Source organism: Carcharodon carcharias, chromosome 14 (genome assembly GCF_017639515.1).
Source record: "Carcharodon carcharias isolate sCarCar2 chromosome 14, sCarCar2.pri, whole genome shotgun sequence".
Classification (NCBI taxonomy): Eukaryota; Metazoa; Chordata; class Chondrichthyes; order Lamniformes; family Lamnidae; genus Carcharodon; species Carcharodon carcharias.
In genome coordinates, this window is record NC_054480.1 from 137,161,157 (window position 1) to 137,185,009 (window position 23,853).

Here is a 23,853-nt window from a genome sequence, read left to right on the forward strand (position 1 = left end):
TACTATCAATATCCTCAGGGCTACCATTGACCAGAAACTGAACTGGACTAGCCATATAAATACTGTGGCTACAAGAGCAGGTCAGAGGCAAGGAATTGTGCAACAAGTAACCACCTCCTGACTCCCAAAGCCTGTCCGCCATCTACAAGGAACAAGTCAGGAGTGTGTTGGAATACTACCTACTTGCCTGGATGAGTGCAGTTCCCACAACACTCAAGAAGCTTGACACCATCCAGGACAAAGCAGCCCACTTGATTGGCACCACAACCATTCTCTCCCTCCACCACCGACGCACGGTAGCAGTAGTATGTACTACCTACAAGATGCACTGCGAGAATTTTCCAAGGTTCCTTCGACAGCCTCTTCCAAACCCACGACCAATACCATCTATAAGGACAAGGGCAGCAGTTAGATGGGGACACCACCACCTGAATGTTCCCCTTCAAGTCACTCACCATCTTGACTTGGAAATATATCGCTGTTCCTTCACTGTCGCCGGGTTAAAATCCTGGAACTCCCTTCCTAACAGCACTGTGGGTGTACCTACAGTACATGGACTGCAGCAGTTCAAGAAGGCAGCTCACCACCACCTTCTCAAGGGCAATTAGGGATGAGAAATTTTAAAAATGTGGCCCAACCAGCAAAGGTCATTCTACTTGTACGACAACCCCTTTTTTAAAAATTCAATCACGGGATGTGGGCTTCGCTGGCTGGGCCAGCATTTATTGCCCATCCCTAGTTGCCCTCAATAAGATGGTGATGAGCTACCTTTTTAAACCGCTGTAGTCCATGTGGTGTAGGTACACCCACAGTGCTGTTAGGGAGGGGGTTCCAGGATTTCAACCCAGTGACAGTGAAGAAACGGTGATATATTTCCAAGTCAGGAGAGTGAGTGACTTGGAGGGGATCTTCTAGGTGGTGGTGTTCCCATCTGTCTACTACCCTTGTCCTTCTAGATGGCAGTGGTCGTGGGTTTGGAAGGTGTTGTCAAAGGAGCCTTGGTGAATTCCTGCTGTGCATCTTGTAGATGGTACATACTGCTGATACTGTGCGTCGGTGGTAGAGGGAGTGAATGTTTGTGCGTGTGCTGCCAATCAAGCAGCTTTTTCCTGCACGGTGTCAAGCTTTTTGAGTGTTGTGGGAGCTGCACTCATCCAGGAAAGTGGGGAGTATTCCATCACACTCCTGACTTGTACCTTGTAGATGGTGGACAGACTTTGGGGAGTCAGGAGGTGAGTTACTCGCTGCAGGAATCCTAGCCTCTGACCTGCTCTTGTAGCTAGAGTATTTATATGGCTAGTCCAGTTCAGTTTCTGGTCAACGGTAACTCCTAGGATGTTGATAGTGGGGGATTCAATGGGCGATGGTTGGATTTTCACTTGTTGGCGATGGTCATTTCCTGACACTTGTGTGGCGCAAATGTTACCTGCTACTTGTCAGCCAGCCCAAGCCTGGATATTGTCCAGGTCTTGCTGCATTTGGACATGGATGGCTTCAGTGTCTCAGGAGTCGTGAATGGTGCTGATCATTGTGAAATCATCAGTGAACATCCCCACTTCTGACCTTATGATGAAAAGAAGGTCATTGATGAAGCAGCTGAAGATGGTTGGGCCGAGGACACTACCCTGAGGAAGTATAAAGTGAACAGTGGGACTTATCTCCTGTTTCAGGGAGGGGAACACTTTTGCTCTCCTTGATCACAGTTCCCCGTGTGCACTGGTGCAGCACTCCATATTTAGGTCAACTTCAGACACCTATTGGTTACCTCTTTGCACCTGCATTCACCATAAAGTTAACTTATGATGTTACTTAATCTCTTCTCCCTTTGGGGTTCTGACAGTCCCATTATATAAAAAAGAGCCCTCCCACTTCCTATGAAGCACTTTCAGCTAAAATCATGAACTGGCTTTTTCCTCATTTTAAGTGGTGGATCACCAGCTCTCACATTCCAGGATAGGTTGGAAGAGCACAAGTGATGATAGGATTTTCCCTCTACAAACACCCTGCACACTCCAAGTGATACCTTCACATCCAGCAACCCACGTGGCCCTTTTTCACCTTTCTATTAGCCATTCCTCTGAACAGGAACAGTATAGGCACAAAGCATGGCCTAAAATAAAACACTGTTATTAGGAAATTAAATGCAACCATAAAAATTCCAACAAAGAGTACACAGTACTTTGCCATGGAAGTCAGAAATGCATCACAGCACATTTATATAGTGGACTTGGTCTTGTCTCAGCAAGTGAGTAAACCAAACAAAGGGAGCCTTACAGGCCCCAAACATGGCAACACACATTTATTTTCTTTTGTCTGGATAAACAAACAGATAATCTTGTCTGGAAAAGCAAGCTCAACACATGACCTTTTGTCCAACTCTGGAGTTTCAATCTCCTGCCCTACCTCTTCTGAGTGCTCTGTGTCTCTCAAGCTTTCTATCCCCTCCAGCTTGTACAAACATCCAAGCCATTATCTTGTGATCCTGGACAATACAATGTAAAGAGGGGAAGCAGAGAATGGGTGTTCCAAAACATGCATCAAGTACAAGCTCTGGGCTGCTCATTGTGTAAAGAGTAGCATTCTTTAGCTAGGCCAGAGAAACATTACCTCGCAATACACAAAAAGTGATTTTTTTTTTCCCCTCAAATGTTTTATGGCTGAACAAAAATGAATTTAAAAAGCACTCATGGTTCCCAAAAGATGCAGTTAGTCACATAATCGCACAGTATTCTTTATAGTTAAACCGTTGCCAATTTACAGTATTAGTTGTTGCCAAAGCTAAGTATCCAGTCCTAAGTGATTTTCCAACACAGATCAGGCTGGAGAAAACCAATAGGACAGTAGCTTTACTCAGAAACACAAATCACAACTGAAGTGACACTATTGTCTAAAACTTGGTTGAGAAAAGCAGAAAGACCAATTTCTCCAAATCCCCAATAAAATGTTGGGGTATTGTCTCAAGTACACGCAGACCATCCAGAAATTGGGAAAAATAGCATGAACAGAAAAAAATGGTGAGCCAGTGTTATTTTTCAAAAAGTGGAAAAAGGTAAATAATCTTCTGGGAATATTTGGAATGGAAGAAGCTGCAAGCCAATCCATTCAGGGGTGAACAAATGTCCCACTTGGTCTCCATAGCACCTTTCACAAAATGGCTTACAGACAATTAAGTATTGTTGAAATGTAGTTTGCTTTGTGTTCAAAGGCAGCCGTGCTTTCTCATAGTATGTCTTTACTGAACAGATTGTAAGATGGCAGCTTATAGAGCTTCCCTCATGACAGAAGTCACATGACTGCAGCAAGCCAGATAAGGCATGTAGTACTGTTGTATTTCAAAACCCAAACATTCCCCTTTTCATAAAATTAACAAAGGACACAAAAATTCCCCTTCTCCTAATGAACAAAAGATGAACTTGCATGCACAATCATGTGTAACTACGAGTTACCCAAGCTACCCAATATATACCCATTGTTCTCATACATTAACGACTGTTAGTCCTACAAGCCTGTATGCAGTGCAGGTGTGGAGACAGTCATTAAACCATGCAGGTCTCTTAATGGAACACGTGTGCCTCGTCACTGACTGTTTGCCTGGGCAATGTTTCTTGTCCGGAGTGTGTTGTCCCTCTGGCTCTTCTTGCTTTGGTGACTATTGGTGTTCCACTGCATTGTTGGGGGACCCGTGGACCTCTGGGATTGATGGTAATTCTGTACCCAGTAAAGCTGATGAGATCCCTTCTTCCTGACCACCCAATTGCTGTGAAGGAACAGCTTCTCTCATTGTTCGGATATGTCTGCGGTTGCATCAGTTTATTTGGTCGTTCACTTCCACCATGTGCAATCGTGGTGACAACTTCTCCACACATGTCCCACATTAGCACAAGGGCGAACTCCTGTTGAAAGCGTTGAAGGTTTATTACCTCGATGGGCTCTCCAATGCTAGCTCTGGCAATGGTTTGGCAGTTTTGTCAAAATGAAATTTGGCTTTCCGCCATTTCACCTTTTTTTTTACTCATGCTTGTTACTACTTCTGGCTTCAGTAGCTTATTTGTCACTGGAAGTGTAGTTTGGGTGTGGCATGACATTAGTCTTTGGAGTTGACTAGTTTCCATCCCTCGAGTCAGTGTGTTTCTCCACTTGCAGATTGTATACATCAGTGCTAGATTTGCTCGATTTCTTGATGATTCCTTTGGTGTTTTTTACTGCCACCTCAGCCTTTCCATTTTGACTGGGGATAGTGTGGAGATGATGTACATAGTGTTGTATTTCCCAATCCTTTACGAAACGACTGAATTCTTCACTCATGAGCCGAGGGCCATTGTCACTGATCACAATGTCTGGAATGTCATAACGACTGAAAGTGTGCTTTCAGGCATTCTATTTCCCCTGTTGACATTGAAGTCAGCTGGTCTAACTCCCAGTAGTTTACAGTGATACGATAATCAGTTCCTGCTATAATGAAGAGGTTTACTCCCAGCTTCACCCTGGCTGTCTGGGATGTCACGTGTCATCAATGGCTCTCCAACTTGTTTAGTTTGGTACTTGTTGCAAACATCTCACTGGCCGATGTCATCTTTAATTTCATTGCTCATGTTTGGCTAGTAGAGCACTTCCATCATCTTTCCCAGATTCTATTCAATTCCTTGATGGCTTGCATGGATGCACTTCAGTATCTCTCCTCTCATCTCCTTTGGCATGGTGACTCTGTTTCCATTGTACAAGATGCCATTTTGAGCTGTCACTTCATCTAGGTATGCCCGATGTACCCTTGATGCTCTCAGGCCATCCTTTCATCATTACTTCTTACAGCACTTGGACAGTTGCATCATGTTGAGTAGTTCGCTTGATTTAAACAGGATCCATGTCTGTCAGATTCAATGTCTCTGCTGGGTTGATGACTTCTGGAGCATGTCAAGCAGCTGCTTCATGTTGAATCTCTGTCGGCACATTTAGGGTTACCCGCCAAATCTTTAGACTTGCTCCAGCTAAGGTGAGTAGCTGTTGTGTCCCATCTATGACCTGGAACTCTAAGTCTCCCTTCTTGTCATTACGTTGGGATCTCAAACTAATTTGTCCTCTTGGTATGAGTATTATGCCATCATATAACCTCAATCTCACTCTCGAGTGGTTAATTATGGATTGCCATGTTGAACTACTTTGCTTCGGTCTGTGAAAGTCATTATCTTGCACGACGCACAGTGTCTATCTGATACTTCTTGTTCACTTGTTACTCTCTGCCATCATCAGTGTAACAGTCACAAACCTTTTCTCACCTATAGACTTGACAGAAATATGCATCATATATAGATCTTCATCAGACTCTTCTGCTGACCATCTGTATAGGCTTGTTTTGCTTCTTCCTAGCCAAACACTTGGGTGCAAAATAAGTCAGCTCCTTGCAGTTAAAACACTGCTTTCCCCACATTGCACAATCCTTCTTTTACTTTGTATTTGCATCCTGCCCTTTGTCCACGATTGTTCTGCTCTTTTGGCCTGGGACGTACCTCAGCCATACGTGTCTTTTAGCTGACGTTTTACAATCTCCACATTTCTACACACACCTATTGCTTTCCTGAGTGTAAGCTTCTCCTCTTTCAGTAGACTCTCTAATAGAGGGGGTCTCATATGCTTAATCTTTAATCAGATCATATTTTAGCTGTTTGAATTCACATGATTCTGCAAGCTGCATTACTGCAGCTACACGCTGTTCAATGGATTCTTTTCCCCCCTTGAGCTCTAGTTTTGAAGGCATAGCATTCATAAGTTATGTTCACTCAGGGTTCAAAGTGTTCGTTCAAGGCTTCCCAAATCTCTGACATCTGTTTTCTTCATTCGTCAGTTAAATTTAGACAATTTGTAGCAGTCCTTCCCCAGCACTGTTAGAAGTGTGGCTACTCTTACCAGCTCTGGCTTAATTAAATCTGTTGCCAGTTCATAGTTTTGCCATTGAAAGTGGGAAAAACTGCCAGTTTTGCTACATATCACCTTTCATTTTGACAGGGGCTGCGAGGGGGAAGTTTACAGCAGCCATATTAACTCACCAAATATTTTACTTGCAGCCTTCAGTTTGCGTTCACGTTTCCTTTCCTTTTTTCAGCAGCTTTTAGCAGGTTTAAACATATGTGTGTCTTTCTGACCTGTGGCTTCTCTGCAGATGTCCAGGATTTCAAAATTCTATAAATCTACCTCTGACACCGTGTTTCGGGTTCAAAGGCAGCTGTGCTTTCTCATAGTACATCTTTATTAAACTGTTTGTAAGATGGCAGCTTACACAGCTTCCCTCATGGCAAAGGTCACATGACTACAGTCAGGTAGGACACATAGTACTTCAAAACTCAGTCATAGGTGCAGTAGTAGGGGAATGTGACAACAAATTTGATGACCAAAATAAAGAAGGCTCATTCAGGGAGGCACCGAACACATCGAGAGGCTTCATCAGAAATGTGCAACGGCAAATTAGAGGTGTCGAAGGGAGCGCATAAGCCTCCAAACAACTTACCAACCCAACCCTTCAAGCACCACCTGCTCCAGGTGCAGCCAAGTCTACAAATTGCACTATGGGCATATCAGCCATTTCAGAACCCATTAAACCAGAGTGGAAGCAAGTCATCCTTGACCCCGAGAGACTGTCCAAGACAACTCCGCAGGATCACAGTAGCAAATCAGTTTAATGACAAGTTTTTTTTTTTAAATGGTTGAGGGATGAATATTGGTCAACACACCAGGAAAACCGCCACCACCCCACCCTCCCCTCTAGAATAGTGGGTAGAATCAGAGACATGGGGTAATTGTAGTATAAGGGGTTAATGCTAACAATAGAATATACTAATGAGACAGTATACATCATCGCAGGAAGTGATGTAACATCTCATGATCTTGTTCTCTCTTGTAGATCTCATGGAGAGATGAAGCCACTGTAAGATGTTTCTCAATAAAGTTAGAAATTTCCTTACCTCAGCAGTCTTTGCAAGTATTCTGTATTAGCACGAGATGGAGACTCCCATTCCACCCTGCTCATCTTCAAATGGTGCTTTGGGGTCTTTTGCACCCAGTGAGAATAGTTGGACCCTCTGTTTAACATCTCATCAAAAAAAAAAGCACATCCAATCAGTGCAGCAGACCCTGCGTTGCTGCATCTTACAATAATGTGCTCAAGTCCAGAAGTGGGGTTTGAGCCCTCAGCCTTCTAGCTCAGAGGCGAGAGTGCTGCCGCTGAGTCACTGCTAACATGATTTTAATAGTCTTCCGCAATGGTGAGCTCCTAAATCTTGGGAGTCAGGGGTGCAGGGAGGGAGTTGAAAGAACAATTAATAAATGATTCACCACAGTGTAGTTACCTTGGATGAAACTTTGGCTGGTATGAAAAATTTTGCCTTTTTTAAAAAAAAAAGGAGGCAAAATGCTTCACATTGGATGCTCTCTTTTCAGAGTCAGTATTGTTCTGGAGATTTGCCAGTCATGATTCCTGTATTTAACTGCAAGCGATGAGGTCAATGCTAGGCCAGCTTTTGCACATGTAAACAAAAAGTTTTCACTACTAAAATAAACCCTCCCATGAACCCTCAAACAGGCGTCACGTGAAAGTCCAATACACTCTTAGTGCCCTGGCGTCACACGGTGTTTTTCAAAAAACAAAAGCACTCCTATACCCTGAAAAGCAGAAAGATTAAAAATAGTGCAAGGTACAAAATAGAAGTCTAATCTTTCCAATAATGATGTTTTGAACAAGAAAGGGTGCAGATTTTATTGCTTCAACATGCACAGCAAGTTACAAAAACACACATAATTAATTCTGAAACTAAGTCCAGTGAGCTATTCAGAGAATTTAATAAGGAAGGTTGTACAGCAAGGTTACTTCCTCGTGCACCACTCCCCTCTTTCCAACCCACAGTTTTAACTAACGCGGACCACCCTTGCACTCGGGCAAACAGATTTTCGGATCGATTGCCGCAGCAAAAATTAATTTACACGTTCTAAATAATATGCTGTGCACATGCTTCAATCAAGTCACTCGGGTGGTAGCCTCTCATTCAGAAGGTTGGGATTTCAATCCTCACTCTAGAAACTTCAACTCAATCTGCAGAAGCACCCAGTGTGCAGCACTAAATGAGGATTGTCAGAGTTGCCATCTTTCGGATGAGATGTTAAACCAGAGGCCCTTCTATTTAAATAAGGACAGGGGTGTTATCCCCTGTGTCTTGCCCAATAATTTATCCGTCCACCAGCATGGCTAAAACAGATTATTTGATGGTTATTACATTGCTGTTTGTAGAAGTTTGCTGTGGGCAAAATGGCTGCTGCATTTTCTACCTTACAATAATGGTCACATTTCAAAAGTGCTTAATTGGCTCTAAAGCTCTTTGGGATTTCCCCAAGTCACAAAAAGGTGTCATATCACAATTGTTACAGCGCAGGAGATGGCCATTCGTCCCATCATGATCTGTGCTGGCAATATGTAGAAGCAGTTTGCCAAGGACTACTCCCCCATCTTCTCCCTGTAACTCTGCACATTCTTCCTTTCCCAGGTTATATTCCAATTCCCTCTTGAATGCATCAATGGAACCTGCCTCCATCAGCTTCTCAGGCAGTACATTCCAGATCCTAACCATTCGCTGTAGGAAAAAAATTTTCCTCATGTCACCGTTAATTCTTTTGCCAATTACCTTAAATCCGTGCCCACTTGTTCTTAACCCTTCCGCCAATGGGAACGGGTTTTCCCCCTATCTGCTCTGTCCAGATCCCTCATGATTTTGAATACCTCCATCAAAACAAACGTAAGTTTTATTGTGCTTCTTTCTCTGCTACTGAATCCTGGCATCACTCTCCACCCGTCTTCCAACTACTACTGCCCAGCAGAGATCAATGAACTGAGAAAAGACTAAGGACCAATACTGGCACCTTCATGGTTTAAAATACAAGCTATCAATAGCTTTGCATTTATCCATTGACCGGTCAGCCATTATCAAAATTATACAGCACAGAAGATGACCATTTGCCCATGCTGTCTCTTTCAAAAAGCTATCCAATTATATGTTGCACGTTCAGATCTTTTGACTTGATGTTTGATGTTCACTTTTCACTTTAAAAATAGGAATCACATAGCTTGGGAATGTGTTGCCAAAAGACATCCAAATGCAATTTTGAATAGTACACGGAATAGAATAGGGGGAAGCAGTAGCATAGTGGTATTGAGACCCAGGGCAATGCTCTGGGGACCCGTGTTTGAGTCCCACCATGGTAGATGGTGGAATTTGAATTCAATTAGAGAAAAAAAAACTCTGAAATTAAAAGTCGAATGAAATCATTGCCAATTGTCATAAAAACCCATCTGGTTCACTAATGTGCTTTAGGAAAGGAAATCTGCTGTCCTCACCTTGTCTGGCCTACATGTGACTCCTGGTCTACAGCAATGTAGCTGGCTCTTAATTGTCATCTGAAATAGCCTATCAAGCCACTCAGTTGCATCAAACTGCTAAAAAGTCAATAAAAAGGAATGAAGCTGGAAAGACCACTCGGAATCGACCTAGGCACCTGAAACGAAAACAGCAAACCCAGCCCTGTCGACCCTGCAAACCCCTCCTTACTAATATCTGGGGGATTGCGCAAAAATTGGGAGTGCTCCCAAAAATTGGGAGAGCTGTCTCAGACTAGTCAAGCAACAACCTGACATAAGTCATGCTCACGGATACCTTAACAGATCATGTCCCAGACAGCACCATCACCATCCCTAGTTATGTCCTGTCCCACCAGCAGGACAGGCCCAGCAGAGGTGGTGGCAGAATGGTATATAGTCAGGAGGGAGTAGCCCTGGGAGTCCTCAACATCAATTCCGGACCCCATGAAGTCTCATGGCATTAGGTGAAACATGGGCAAGGAAACTTACTGCTGATTACCACGCAGCGCACCCTTCACCGTCCCCCCACTCCAACCATCTCAGCTGATGAATCAGTGCTTCCTCCATGTTGAACATCACTTGGAAGAAGCACTGAGGGTAGCAAGGGCACAGAATGTACTCTGGATGGGGGACTTCAATATCCATCACCAAGAGTCGCTCGGTAGCACCAGCACAGACTGAGCTAAACGAGTCCTAAATGACATAGCTGCTAGACTGGGTCTGCAACAGATGGAGAGGGAACCAACAAGAAGGAAAAACATACTTGACCTCATCCTCAACAACTTGCCTGCCACAGATGCATCTGTATATGACAGCACCAGTAGGGGTGACCACTGCACTGTCCTTGTGGAGACAAGTCTCATCTTCACATTGAGGATACCCTTCATTGTGTTGTGTGGCACTACCACCGTGCTAAATGGGATAGATTTCAAACAAATTTAGCAACTCAAGACTAGGCATCCGTGAAGTGCTGTGGGCCATCAGCAGCAGCAGCAGAATTGTATTCGAACACAATCTGTAACCTCATGACCTAGCATATCCCCCACTCTACCATTACCATCAAGCCAGAGGGGTCAAACCTGGTTCAATGAAGTGTGCGGGAGGGCATTGCAGTAGCAGCACCAGGCATACCTAAAAATGGTGAAGCTATAACACAGGACTACTTGTGTGCCAAACAACATAAGCATCAAGTGATAAACAGAGCTAAGCGATCCCACAACAAGCCGATCAGATCTAAGTTCTGCTCTCCCACCACATCCAGTTGTGAATGGTGGTGGACAATTAAACAACTCACTAGAGGAGGAGGCTCTACAAATAGCCCCATCCTCAATGATGGGGGGACCCAGCACAGCAGTGCAAAAGATAAGGTGCATTTGTAACAATCTTCAGCCAGAAGTGCTGAGTGGATCATCCATCTTGGCCTCCTCCAGAGGCCCCCAGCATCACAGATGCCAGTCTTCAGCAAATTTGATTCACTCCATGTGATATCAAGAAATGGCTGAAGGCACCAGATACTGCAAAAGCTATGGGCACTGACAATATTCCAGCAATAGTACTGAAGACTTGTGCTCCAGAACTAGCCAGGCCCCTAGTAAAGCTGTTCCAGTACAACTACAACACAGGCATGTATGCAAAAGGCAGAACAAATCCAAACCAGTCAGTTACTGACCATCAGTCTTCTCTCAATCATCAGTCAAGTGATGGGAGGGGTCATCAACAGGGCCATCAAATGGCACTTGCTTAGCAATAACCTGCTCACTGATGCCCAGTTTGGGTTCTGCCAAGGTCACTCAGCTTCTGACCTCATTACAGCCTTGGTTCAAATGTCGACAAAAGAGCTAAACACCAAAGGTGAGGTGAGAGAGTGACTGCCCTTGACGTCAAGGCAGCATTTGACCGAGTGTGGCATCAAGGAACCCTAGCAAAACTGGAGTCAATGGGAATCAGGGGGAAAACTCTCCGCTAGTTGGAGTTATACTTAGTAGAAAGGAAGATGGTTGTGGTTGTTGGAGGTCAGTCATCTCAGCTCCAGGACATCACTGCAGGAGTTCCTCAGGGTAGTGTCCTCGGCCCAACCACCTTCATCTGCTCCATTAATGACCTTCCTTCCATCATAAGGTCAAAAGCGGAGATGTTCGCTGATGATTTCAAAATGCTCAGCACCATTTGCAACTCCTCGGGACAATATCCAGGCTTGGGCTGACAAGTAGCAAGTAACGTTAGCGCCACGAAAGTGTCAGGCAATGACCATCTCCAACAAAAGAGAATCCAACTATCACCCCTTGATATTCAATGGCATTACCATTGCTGAATACCCCACTATCAACATCCTGGGGGTTACCTGAACTGAACTGGACTAGCTATATAAATATGGTGGCTAGAAGAGCAAGTCAAAGGCTAGGAATCCTGTGCAAGTAACTCACTTCCTGACTCCCCAAAGCCTGTCCACCATCGACAAGGCACAAGTCAGGAGTGTGATGCAATACTCTCCACTTGCCTGGATGAGTGCAACTCCTACAACGCTCAAGAAGCTTGACACCATCCAGGACAAAGCAGCCCACTTGATTGGCACCACATCCACAAACATTCACTCCCTCCACCACTGACGAACAGTTGCAGCAGTGTGCACCATCTACAAGATGCACTGCAGAAACTCACCAAGGCTCCTTCGGCAGCACCTTCCAAACCCGCAACCATCTAGAAGGGCAAGGACAGCAGATACATGGGAACACCACCACCTACAAGTTCCTCTCCAAGTCACTCATCACCCTGACTTGGAAATATATCGCTGTTCCTTCACTGTCGCTGGGTCAAAATCCTGGAACTCCCTCCCCAACAGCATCATGGGCATAACACCACCACAGGGGCTGCAGCGGTTCAAGAAGGCAGCTCACCACCACCTTCTCAAGGGCAATTTAGGATGGGCAATAAATGCTGGGTTAGCTAGCGATGCTCACACTCTCTTAATTTAAAAAAAAAAATAAAATTTTCATCCTTTCCTGTGTGACCACTCTCACCAATGATCCCTCTGCCTAACAAGGGCAAGAATAAGCAGGGGGTGGGGAGAAACACAAAATACAGCTGGCAAGTGTTTATGGCAGAGTTTCTTCCTTGTGGTTTTTTCTAAGGCACATGACTATTCAGAAATGCTGTCAGACCACAGAATTGAATTGAATCACTGTCTTCATTGCTAGTCAATTATTAAGTTAACTCATACCCTGCTGAATGTGTGAACAGATAGCACTGCTTGCATCTAGTTCGACAGAGCCTGCTCTAGCTGAAGGCAGTTTTGAAGTGGACCATTTTGTTTTGGAAAGTGCCGCCCAGTCATTGTAAAAATTAAAAAGAAAACTGCCAAGTAGCAAGACAAAATTTGTTTCCCCAGTGAACCATCTTAAATGTTTGCCCCTCAATTACTCAAGTTCTGCAGTATTCATGAATGCTGGGCAATCTCCAGTGCCCAGACAACTGGAAGTCATCAGGTAATTTGGTTTTTGGGAGGGGGGAGTGGCAGCCAGAATAGTTGATCATGGGTGTCGGCTTCTCCCTTCAATAGGCCAGAGGAGGCGTCAACTGTATTACCTCTATGGACAACTAACTGAGATAACCTAACCCAATGCAGAAAAGGGAAGTGTCTACATGGCTCAGCTCCAACCCATAAAATGTCAAGATAGAAACAAGCAAGGACTAATTAACCAACAGCTTCTACCAAAGTAAAGGTAGAATCTCCTAAATATTTTGGTACCTCAAAGATGACCCTGGTTTTTTTCCCCCAAGAGATGTGAAAACAAGTAGTTACACAGGGTTCAAGGAGCTGTAGGTCTATCTAAATCTTCCTCCACTTGCACATAAAGGAAAGTATATAAATTTTTTTGCATAGAAAAATTACGCTTCCTTTCAAATTATAAACTCCACAATTGATTTAGAGGCATTTACATTAACAGACCAACAAGATCATTTCCCCTAAAGTTGCATTATTAGCCATTCTCCCACAGTCAAGATTATTCCATTTCGTTCTATCCATTAGGAGGGAATTTGCTGCATGCCGGGCGGGCTGGTTGGGGAGCGGGCACAGGGCCGATCGCCGCCCGCGATCGGCTGCGTGGCACCATTTTACTTGGGCGGGCCAATTAAGGCCTACCCAGCGTAAAACACGTTCTGCAGCGCTCAGCGCAATGGGAGGGGAAGGGTGAGTCGGGGCCTGCGGAGCTGCCTCAGGGAGATTAAGTACATTATAAAAATTCATAATAAAGAATAAAGTTAAAAATTATTTAGACATGTCCCTTCAGTGACGTGAGCTGGGACATGTTTCTGAATTGTGCAAAAATTATTTATTTATTTATTTAATTAATTAAAACCTTCGGGAAGCCCATCCTGCCCGTGGATGAGGTTCCATGAAAAGTGCGAAGGCTGCTTGCGCTCTTCGCCTGCCCCCCGCCAACCTTAAGGTTGGACGGGTAGTGCTGTTAATTATCTAAACTATTTCCCTAATGGCCTTAATAGGCCTTTGACAGGTCGGGGGGGCGTGCAGCTGCCTTTGGTGTGCCCGAACGGAAGGTCTAAGTGACGCGTGATGACATCGGAATGCACGCCCAATGTCATCTCACGTCATTTCGCGCGTCGGGCCCGCCCCACTCGACAACGTCAAAATTCAAGCACCCATACCTCTTCATCCCCATTTCTTCGACCACCCATGTAAACTATTCCTAAATGTTCTCATACTGTCTCTGTTTCAATGTCCAACTCCAGTGGTGCATTTAAATGCTCCAAAGCCCTCTTTAAAAAAAAATATTAATTAAAAAAAAATTTACTTTGAATCTTATATTCATGCCCTCTTGATCATTAATGCAATATTAGCTTCATCGCAGGGGGAGTGCCACAGTGTTTACAGCAAGTATTGTCAACTGGGCAGAAAGCCCAAAGGCAAGTTTCAATATTTGCTTTGGACCTAGAGGAGCAAGAGCCCTCCCCCCAGGATTCGTTGTGCTTCCTCAGCCCGACCTCCCTCCAATTGTGTTCAAACGCTCCACTGCAACCCACCCATTGCCTCCAGACCCTTCCTCTAGTCACAGTCAGGGATCTATGGGAATGAAGCCTGACACTGGCCTTCTGATACCAAATTTCCACCCCCTAGTCAGCCGTGAATGTGGCCAGGACTCTGAGAATGTTTTTTTTCTCTTTAAACGAGGCCCTGCCATTGAAATCAGCAGGGCCCCTGCATCCTCAAGCTCTCCAGACATGCCACCCATGCCTCATTGCACCCACTCCCCTTTTAAAAACTGCGGCTACAATTTCAGGCAGTGAGTGATAAACTTGTGAAACAGGTGCCCAAAAAAGATGATAGAAGCAGAAAATGCTTCAAAACACAAATTAATTAGTTAAGATTTCTTTCAGGCAATAATTTTAATTTGGGATATCGTATGTAAGTAACTTGAGACATGGCATGCACCAAGTTTAGGAAGCTTGCGAGGAATAGGTGACTTTGGATTGACGATTCTCAAAGCTTTTCACCACTGGGGGTTTGCTTTGCCTCATGCCTGGGTCTGTTGTAGACCAATTGATTTGCCATAATTAATCAACAACTTCATTATCAATGCACCATGCACCAGGATAGTAGAAGACTAACTAGGGTGAGTCACAGGAATTGCTAGATGATGAAAAGACTATGCTCCTCCATTAAGAACTGAAGCTGCAAGCACTTAAAATTCAATGGGCAATGCATGAAAGTACTAGGGGCAGGAATGGAGTTGAATAAAGCTTCAATTATTAAGGTCATGCAGTTAAGAGCTCGTACTAGCTTCATGCTTCATTTGAGATTCTGATAGCCGACTAAAATGATCATTTAAGGAACCTTAAAAGATACCATCAAATTACCACTGCAGCTTCAATGATACAATAGGGAGTATTAAAGTGCCCCAAGTATTCATAATAATCACCATTAAAAGAAGTTTACAAATATTTGAATATGCAGTATGAAAACAATGAATAATTAAATTGACATTAAAAAATAGCTGGTTCACCTATACAAAGTTTCAGTAGATCTAACACTGAACAAGACAGCCACCAAGCAGTTAGATTTTCAATAGGCACATGCAGCCCAGGTGTTATCTACATAGGTGCTGGCAATATAAATCACCAATTTGGAGGTTGCAAACTTGCCAGCTAGAGGCAACTCGAGATTATAAATTTTACCTTAAATCATTGACATTGTCCAGTTTCTCCATAAAAACAAAATTTTAAAATGTCTTTGCGCTTAGACAGTACCTTTCACAACCTCAGAATGCCCCAAAATGCTTTTGACATGTAGTGACTACTCTAAAGTAGGAATGCCAGTAACCAATTTTGCACACAGCAAGCTCCCAGAAATAGCAATGTGATAAATGACCAAGTAATATGTTTTTGAGACGTTCACTTAGGAATAAACATTGGTCTAGACACTGAGGAGAATTTCTCTGTTCTTTTTGGAATAGTGACATGTGTCCTTTGGCATCTACCTGAAGAGACTGACCAGGCATCAGTGCAACAGTTCATCCAAAAGACAGCACCTCCAACAGTGCAGAGTACTGCACTGGGAGTGTCAGTCTAGATGTTTTGCTCAAGCCTCTGGATCAGAGATTCAAAAGCAAGAGTGCTACCAACTGGGCCACAGCTGACAAAAAGTAAATATTATTCACAACTTGCTATCCCCCTGGTCATCACTGACTTAGAACTTTTGAAACTCAGAAAGCAATGCCTACAATTAGCACTTAAAACTTGCTTTCTCCCCTCGTGAAAAGCATAATAAATGCTGAATCCTGAAATGGTTCCACAGGCAGTTGGTACCCAAAGGGATTGTTCTATGGGAAGATAGCGAGTAGGCTAGGCCTAAACTCCCCAGAGAGTTTAGAAGAATGAAGGATGATCTATTTGAATCATAAAATTCTTAAGGGACTTGACCAGATAGATACTGAGAAAATATTTTCCCTGGCTGGGAAACCTAGAACATGGGGTTCACAGCTGAGCTAAGACGTTGACCCTTTAGGGCTGAAATGAGGAGAAATTTCTTAACTCAAAAGGGTTGTGTAACTTTGGAATTCTCTATCCCAGAGAGCGGTGGATGCTCAGTTGTTGAGTATATTCAAGACAGAGGCTGATAGATTTGTGGATACTAAGGGAATTAAGGGATATAGAGATCATGTGAGAAGTCATAGTTGAGGTAGAAGATCAGCAACCATCTTGTTGAATGGCTGAGCATGCTGACCTAGTCCAGCTGCTATTTCTATGTTCTTGCATAGTAGTAATGGATCCATGGGTGTCAATAGGAAGTGGGCAGGCTATTTGATCAAGAACAAGTCTAATTCTGTTTTCATTGAACATTTATACTTATGCTTTTACCAGCAGAGGTCACAAGACAAAATTACAAGGGGAAGCTGGATTGATTTTCCCCTCTCTAGCACATGGCTGTGAAACCCAACAAGAGCACCCTGTACCAGCTGAAATCAGTTAGATCAGGACGGATTAGTGATTGAAACTTAAGACGTTCTCAGTTTCCGACCTAGTTCCACACAGGTCAAAATGAACCAGGCTCCCAGTGATAAGCAAGTTTATAAAAGCATAAGAATTTAAAAATTAGAAAGACAAGCATTTAAAAAATAAGAAAAAAAACCAAATCACTATACAAACAAATGTTGAGATACTGTAAACGACAAAACCCCTGACGGTGCAGCAATTTAGAGGAATAGTTTTCGCCATATAATGTGATAAGCTGAGCCGACACTGCAGCTGCCGCATCCATACAGTCTGCAAGGTAACCTTTATTGGACGTGTTTTCTGCCTACACACAAATTTTTTCCAATGTTCCAGCAAGTTTGAACCACATATGCAAAATATTACACCAAATACCCTAGGCAATTGGCACAGTAGGGTCACTGACAACACACGTCACATCCATTTTATTCAGATGAAAGAAAATTTGATTAGTGGGCCTTAGGTGGGTTGGAATGAATTACTGCAGAGCTCTCAGGAATAGTGTCACATTTTCTAAAAAGTCGTCAGCACTCTCCTCTTCGTGTCAGAAAGCCCCAACATAAAACCTCAGTTCAAGACCTAATCAAAACCGGTACCTCCTGTGCAATACTACGAGAAAGTATTGCACACATGGGGGTGCTGTGTTGTGAAGGAGGCTCCAGTTCCCTGCTCCTGTGAACATTAACAATCCCAAGACACTGTTTGAACAGGGAGTCGTCCCACTATCATGGCCAACATTCTGACCTCAGTGACCAGAAACAGAACATTCAGTAGCTCATCTCTGTTTATGGAGTCTTGGCCAGTTCAAAAAATGCCACATTTACCTAGAGAACAAGATATTGCAGCAAAATCACTCTTTGACTGTAAAATGGTTTTGAGATATGAGAGACACAATAAGGCACCTAAAGGAAGATAGGTATGTTTCTTTTTAAAAAGAGGTATGAGTTATATTAAGAATGTGAAGCATTCCTTTTCAAAAATCCTTTTTTTGTATCACTTTCACACTTAATGATCAAACATAGGCTTAGAAATAGCCATTCTCTAATTTATTTTTATGACTGATGCTTTAAGAAAAAAGGGCATCCCTCAGGCAGTTCCTTATGAGAGCTTGGTGCCACAAATTAGCTGCAACATTACCTACAACAGCTATCGTGCTTCAAAAAGTAGTATTTCATCGGCTGTGAAGTGCTTTGGATTGTCCCAAGCTTGTGAAAAATGCAAGTTCCTTCTTTCACTCACCGCTTACTGTGGCTGGGTACCTCACTTCCAATACCACTCTAATGCTGGACATGGCAATTCACTGCATTACAACGATGGGCCCATCTCCAAACGTTCGAGCTAACTGTGCCCAGCTGAAGCAGCAACCTTCTCAGGTGTCCATGCCAGCTGCATTAGGAATGAAGGGCTTTACAATTTGGATCTTTGTGAAACAAGGGTGCCAACTTTCAACAGCCCACTATTAAAAAAAAATGGGCAACCAGCAACTGAAAATCAGAGGTGTGTCTTAGCAGCCCTATAAATGCCCTAGGACCTCCTGATGCAATTTCCAAACAAGCATTTCAATAGGTGAACAAGTGCTATCCTGAAGCTGGCAGGACACCACTTAAAACGTGCGAACCTATGACAGTTTTAGGAACAAGATTGTGATTTTCAGGTAAAAATGATTGGAGCGCGTCCCATGCAAGCTCCATCCTGTTGAGCCATGTGTTCAGCCATCTGGCCAGAGGTCCTTCAAAAAAAAAAAAATTCTTGGTGGCTGCTCAAAGACATGTAAGAAATACCTGGGACTCACATCAAAAAAAAGCTCTGACCTGTCCAAGGCAGAGCTCCCCGCTTTACTATCATAGCAAGAACCTGGAATCTTTTTATATCCACTTTAACAGGCAGACAAGGCCTCTCCGTATTCACAAAAAAAAAGCAGCTTCATCATGAGAGCACACCCTCGTTGAGGAACTGAGGTGCCAGCCTAGATTGTGTTCACAATGCACTGCAACCACTTGCCAAGATTCATTCAACAGCACTTCCAAACCCACAACCTTCATCACTCAGAAAGACAAGGGCAGCAGAAGCATGGGGACATCAACACCTTCAAGGTACCTTCCAAGTCACATAGCATCCTGGCTTGGATTCATATCTCTGCACTTTCACTGTAACTGGGTCAAGAACCTGAAACTCCCTCCCTAACAGCACTGTGGGTGTACCTACACCACATGGGCTGCAGCGGTTCAAGAAGGCAGCTCACCACCACCTTCTCAAGGGCAATAAATGGTGGCCTCGCCAGCAACATTCGCATCTCATGAACAATTTTTTTTAAAAAGGCCTAGGACTTGAACCCATCAAATTCTGACTTGGAAGAAAGAGTGTTGGCGGAGCTAAATGTACATGTGGAAGCTGACACCATGCCAACTGATGTTGCCAAGAGGCAACATGTGGAAACGAACACCTGGTTGCTCTGGCTGTAGATGTCAGTTACGAGAGATCATCAACTTTGAATCATCACCGAGAGCAAGAAGAGGGGTTAGGAGAAATTCCTTTACACTTTGGGTTGTTAAACCATGAAACAATTTGCCACAGAGTGGGGTTAGGTAGGTGATGCAAAGACCATTACATCTTTTAAGGGAAAACTGAATAAACAATTCAAACAGAGAGTAAGACACAGGGCTATGAAGAGCAATCAGGGCAATAGAATTAGTTTTACATTGCTTTGGCACAGACATGATGCACAAAACAGCCTCCTAGAGAAACAAAACTGGACTGGGAAATAGAAAGAGGATTAACAAACAATGGAATCCGAATATACAGCTGTGACCACTTTGCAAACCCAAAATACTGGACCGCCATGTGTTGACGGCTGATTGAATCCACCAAAGGAGGGCAGAGATGCACATGACCAGCGTGCTTAAATATCATGGTTTGTGGCAATTACCAAAAAAGATGTCAGGAGGTTTCATCACAAAATTGGTACGAGGTGATAAATCAAACCAACCAGAAGCTACCATGTTTGATTCTGGAATGCGCTGAGGAAGCTGATCTCAGGAAAGTTAGCGGGAGAAAGACAAGGGGAGGGGTGAGAAATGAAGATTATTGCACTAAATGTTGTCATCCTCCCAACTCAGGGAGGAATGAGTCATGGATCCTACCCCTCACCAATAGTCAAGAACCCTTGCTGGATGTATTTGGCTGTCAAGTGAACTGATCTTGCTCACCAAGAATGGCCCAGCAACTTGTCAACACTCACCAGCTTGACTTATGCGTCAAGAATGGTGTAAAGCGGGGAGAGGTACCAGAGGGCACCTGTGAAACCATTCTCTCTTTCAACAGAGAAGGGATAAAGTGGGAAAACACAAGCAAATTGTCACTTCATTTTACAAAAAAAACAGTACAGGCATGCACTCTTCACTTGATCAAATAATACCATTATGTAAATAAAATACATTTTGCAATTAAAACTCCAGCAAGTAGAAAAACAGTTTCTTTCACCACCTTCACCTTATGTCTAAGGGCCTGCTGACAGCAATTTGCTGACTTGAGTCTCTCGCTTCCACACCTCTTCTCCTTCCCTCTTTAACCCCACTCCCTTCCTTCTGTTCTACAATTACCAGAAAAACTGTTTTATTTCATTATAAAAACACAATTCTTCCACAATGAATGTGAAACAGCCATCTGCCAACATCTAGGCCTTGTAGGCCAAGCTTTGGGGGAGGAATTGCAAAACCAAATACTGATTTATATTCATACTACCCACATACTCTTGGTTTCGTGTGTGAACTGCAGATGACAGGCAATTATTCCATTCATTAACCTCATCAAAGGCTTTCATTTCCTCTTGTACTTACTTGTTTATGCATCTCAAGATTGAGGCCATATGACATCTCATAGTACTGAAATAAAACAAAACCACACATTAGCAAAGCAACAAACATTCCAAATGAAAGCCACAGAAACTAGCTTAATGCAACACAAGGGGGTAATCTACAAACCTTGAAATGGAAGGATTTTAACCATTGGTCAACCCATTTAATTCAGTAAACATCGCATGAGTTCAGCAGCAGTTTCTCTTTTCTCAAATTTGCATAAGTCAGCAGTTTGTACACAAACTGGGAGATGAATGTAAATAGTGGTGTTAGGTTAAGAGATCAGGTTTAGGAGCTAGGTTAAATTGGGGTTCAGTTCAGATACAGAGACCCTCCCAGCTCTCCAGAATGTTGGTTCAGGGATCTTGGGAGTCATCAGGAGGTTTGGCCACTGTTTTGGGATTTTCCCTTGTAACCAAGCTAGGGTTGCCAACTGCAATGAATGTATTCCTGGAGGTTTCATCACATCTGGACCCCACGCTCCAGCCATTAGTCGGCCAACACATCCATCCTTGTGACACACTTCCTTCCAACACCAAGTAGAAAGCACAAAGACTCATTACCCAATTGGAAGATGCTTAATTGTTAGTCAAACAGCCATTTTTCCCACATTTTTAAAATCTGGTAAAGAGAAATGTTCAAAAGAAAATGACAAAATAATTTTTTTTAAAAAAATATCCCTATGATCTTTCTCCAGGGTTGCACACTGCACAGTGTCCTGGAGATTGATCTTCAATTCCAAGAGACTCCAAACCAATCCTGGAGGGTTGGCAACCCCAAACCAAACTTCTATCCCCAAAGTCCTATTCTCACACTCACTTGTCAATAATGGACAATAACCAGGTCAGGAGGGTGATTTCCCTCCCCGCCATGGCCCACTCTCTTTGCTGCCGCTATAGGGGGCGAGGAATTAACAAAGCTCAGCACTCAAACCTTGGTGCTTCTCATTTACACAGTGAGCCTGAACTGATGGACAATCTCAGAAAAGACACCCAGAAACACGTTCGATAAGCGTTCTTGTTCTGTACTCACTGATGTTACAAAACTAAAAGCTGGAGTTTGACACATTCTATCAGCACTAAACACAAGCAGACAGCCAAAAGAATTGGATTGTCCCTCTTCGGGGCAACGTTTAGGTGCAGCCAGACTGTGGGTGGTAGATAGCGCAAGCAATTATTTCAAATATTTGCTTCCCTGAAATAGAATGTCTGCAAGCCCACTTCTGCACAAATTCCAGAGTGACATGTTTTAAAAACTAATTTTGTTTAAAGTTTTTCGAAAACAAAATCTTCGACACTCCAGGCTTCTGTACTTCAGCAGCTTATAGATGAACACTGAAGTGCGATATCCCAAGGGTACTGGCATTTGCCTTGAGAACTAGGTCAAATTAAAAGGCATGTCCAGGTAACAAAGAAAGAGTCTGTTTCAGATTATCTCAGCCCATAGTTCAATCCAGTGCCCCCAAGAGATCCTTCTTAGGCAGCAGACTTCATTTTAAACTTTAACAGCCAGACAAACGTGTTAAGCACCAAGAGAACAATTTTCACAATAGTTATTATTTTATCTAAATTTGTTGTTTGCAGCTCCTATGCTGAGCAACATTAATTGTCTTGCATAATGGTCCAAACACAGAAGTTATCTGGCTTAATTGTTTGATACATCGCTACAAATCACATCATGGAATGGTGAAACTCTGATATACAATTGAACTTAAAATCCTTATTTTCTCACAGTGTTGCAAGAACTCACATCTTTAAGGCACCTAAAAACACTTTACAAATCAGCCATGATCTTATTGAATGGCAGAACGTACTTGAGCGGCTAGATGGTCTACTCATGTTCCTATGTTTTCATAAATCATGAACTTCTTCAAATTAAAATGTTATATAGGAAAATGTAGTAGCATTCTTCCCAATGAATGACCAACCAATATTTTTTTAAAAATTGGTTGAGGCAAGCCTGTCAGCCAGAACAGTAAGAGAACTGCCTACTCTTCTTCACATAAAACAGAAGAAAGAATACAGGACCTTGTGCATAAAAGGGGTAGAGTTTCCCCCTTGGGGGCAAAGTGCACTAATTTGCTGAAGTCAACGCTTAAACTCATTTGTATAATCAAATGCAAAGTCTTCCATGGACCAACGCAATAGGCCAGTATTTTAAAATGCCCCCACATTAAACAAAACCTGTCTTGACATTACATGAGGGTGGTAACACTGATGCAGATTTAGCAACGCGGCTAAAATGGGTTGACCACAAAAAAATGTATTTTTAGACAACTATCTGGTCTACGAGGTGTGAATAACCCAATGCTAAATAACTGAAAACTATTTACTCATTTCATTGTGGGCACTAGTCAATTTCTCAGCAAGTTCATTTTTCTTTAATATATTTGAAAAAGGTTTAGTGCCCATGCACCTAAAAGAAAGCTCAAGATTAAGAACCCGCTTGAAAAATCACAAATAGCACAATTAGTAGAAACTTGTCACGCAAACTAATTTGATTTGGGGGCTTGGTAGTTTTGTGGACAGGGCCAGAGTGTTAAACAAGTACATAAAAGATTGCAGAAACTCTACTTACACCGGGCATCACTTGCACACAAAAATTCCTCAAACTTTTGCTCTGCTTTGGCCAAATTACTCTGGCAAGTATAACCTAGTAAAAGCTCTACAAAGTTTATTTAAAGGGCAGTACCTCCAGCAAAGCAGCATTTTTTTCAGTAGCACTGGAGTGTCTGACTTGACTACGAGCACACTGGAGTGGGACTGGAACACATTGCAAGAATGCCACCAGCTGAACCAAGTAGGTATGCAACCATTGAAACAAACTTGTGGCTATAACTTCCAGCTTCAGATCACAAAATGGAAACTGAACCAATGGTGGTTTTGTAATTTGCTCTATGAAAACCTCAGTCCAAGAAATCCCCAGAGTACTTCCATCTATCTCAATGTTACATTACTCCAATTTGAATGGTTTAGTGCTCAGGATTCAACCCACTCAATGCATTTGCCTATAGATCCAAACTTCCAACCCCCCTCCACATTCAGCATTTCCTCCTGCCACCACTGCCATACAATTTGTTTTATAAATATAGATATTTTG

At 43.1% G+C, this 23,853-nt stretch overlaps 1 protein-coding gene across 4 annotated transcripts in view; it reads right to left on the reverse strand.

Annotated features, from left to right (window-relative positions):
* The window catches only part of LOC121287469 (transducin-like enhancer protein 1), a 163,492-nt gene that overhangs the window by 112,185 nt on the left and 27,454 nt on the right, over positions 1–23,853 (reverse strand). For all 4 annotated transcript variants that reach the window (XM_041205380.1, XM_041205383.1, XM_041205386.1 and 1 more), the window contains one exon: positions 20,737–20,781. In XM_041205380.1, the coding sequence (XP_041061314.1) occupies positions 20,737–20,781 (45 nt within the window). The remainder of the gene's footprint in view (positions 1–20,736; positions 20,782–23,853) is intronic.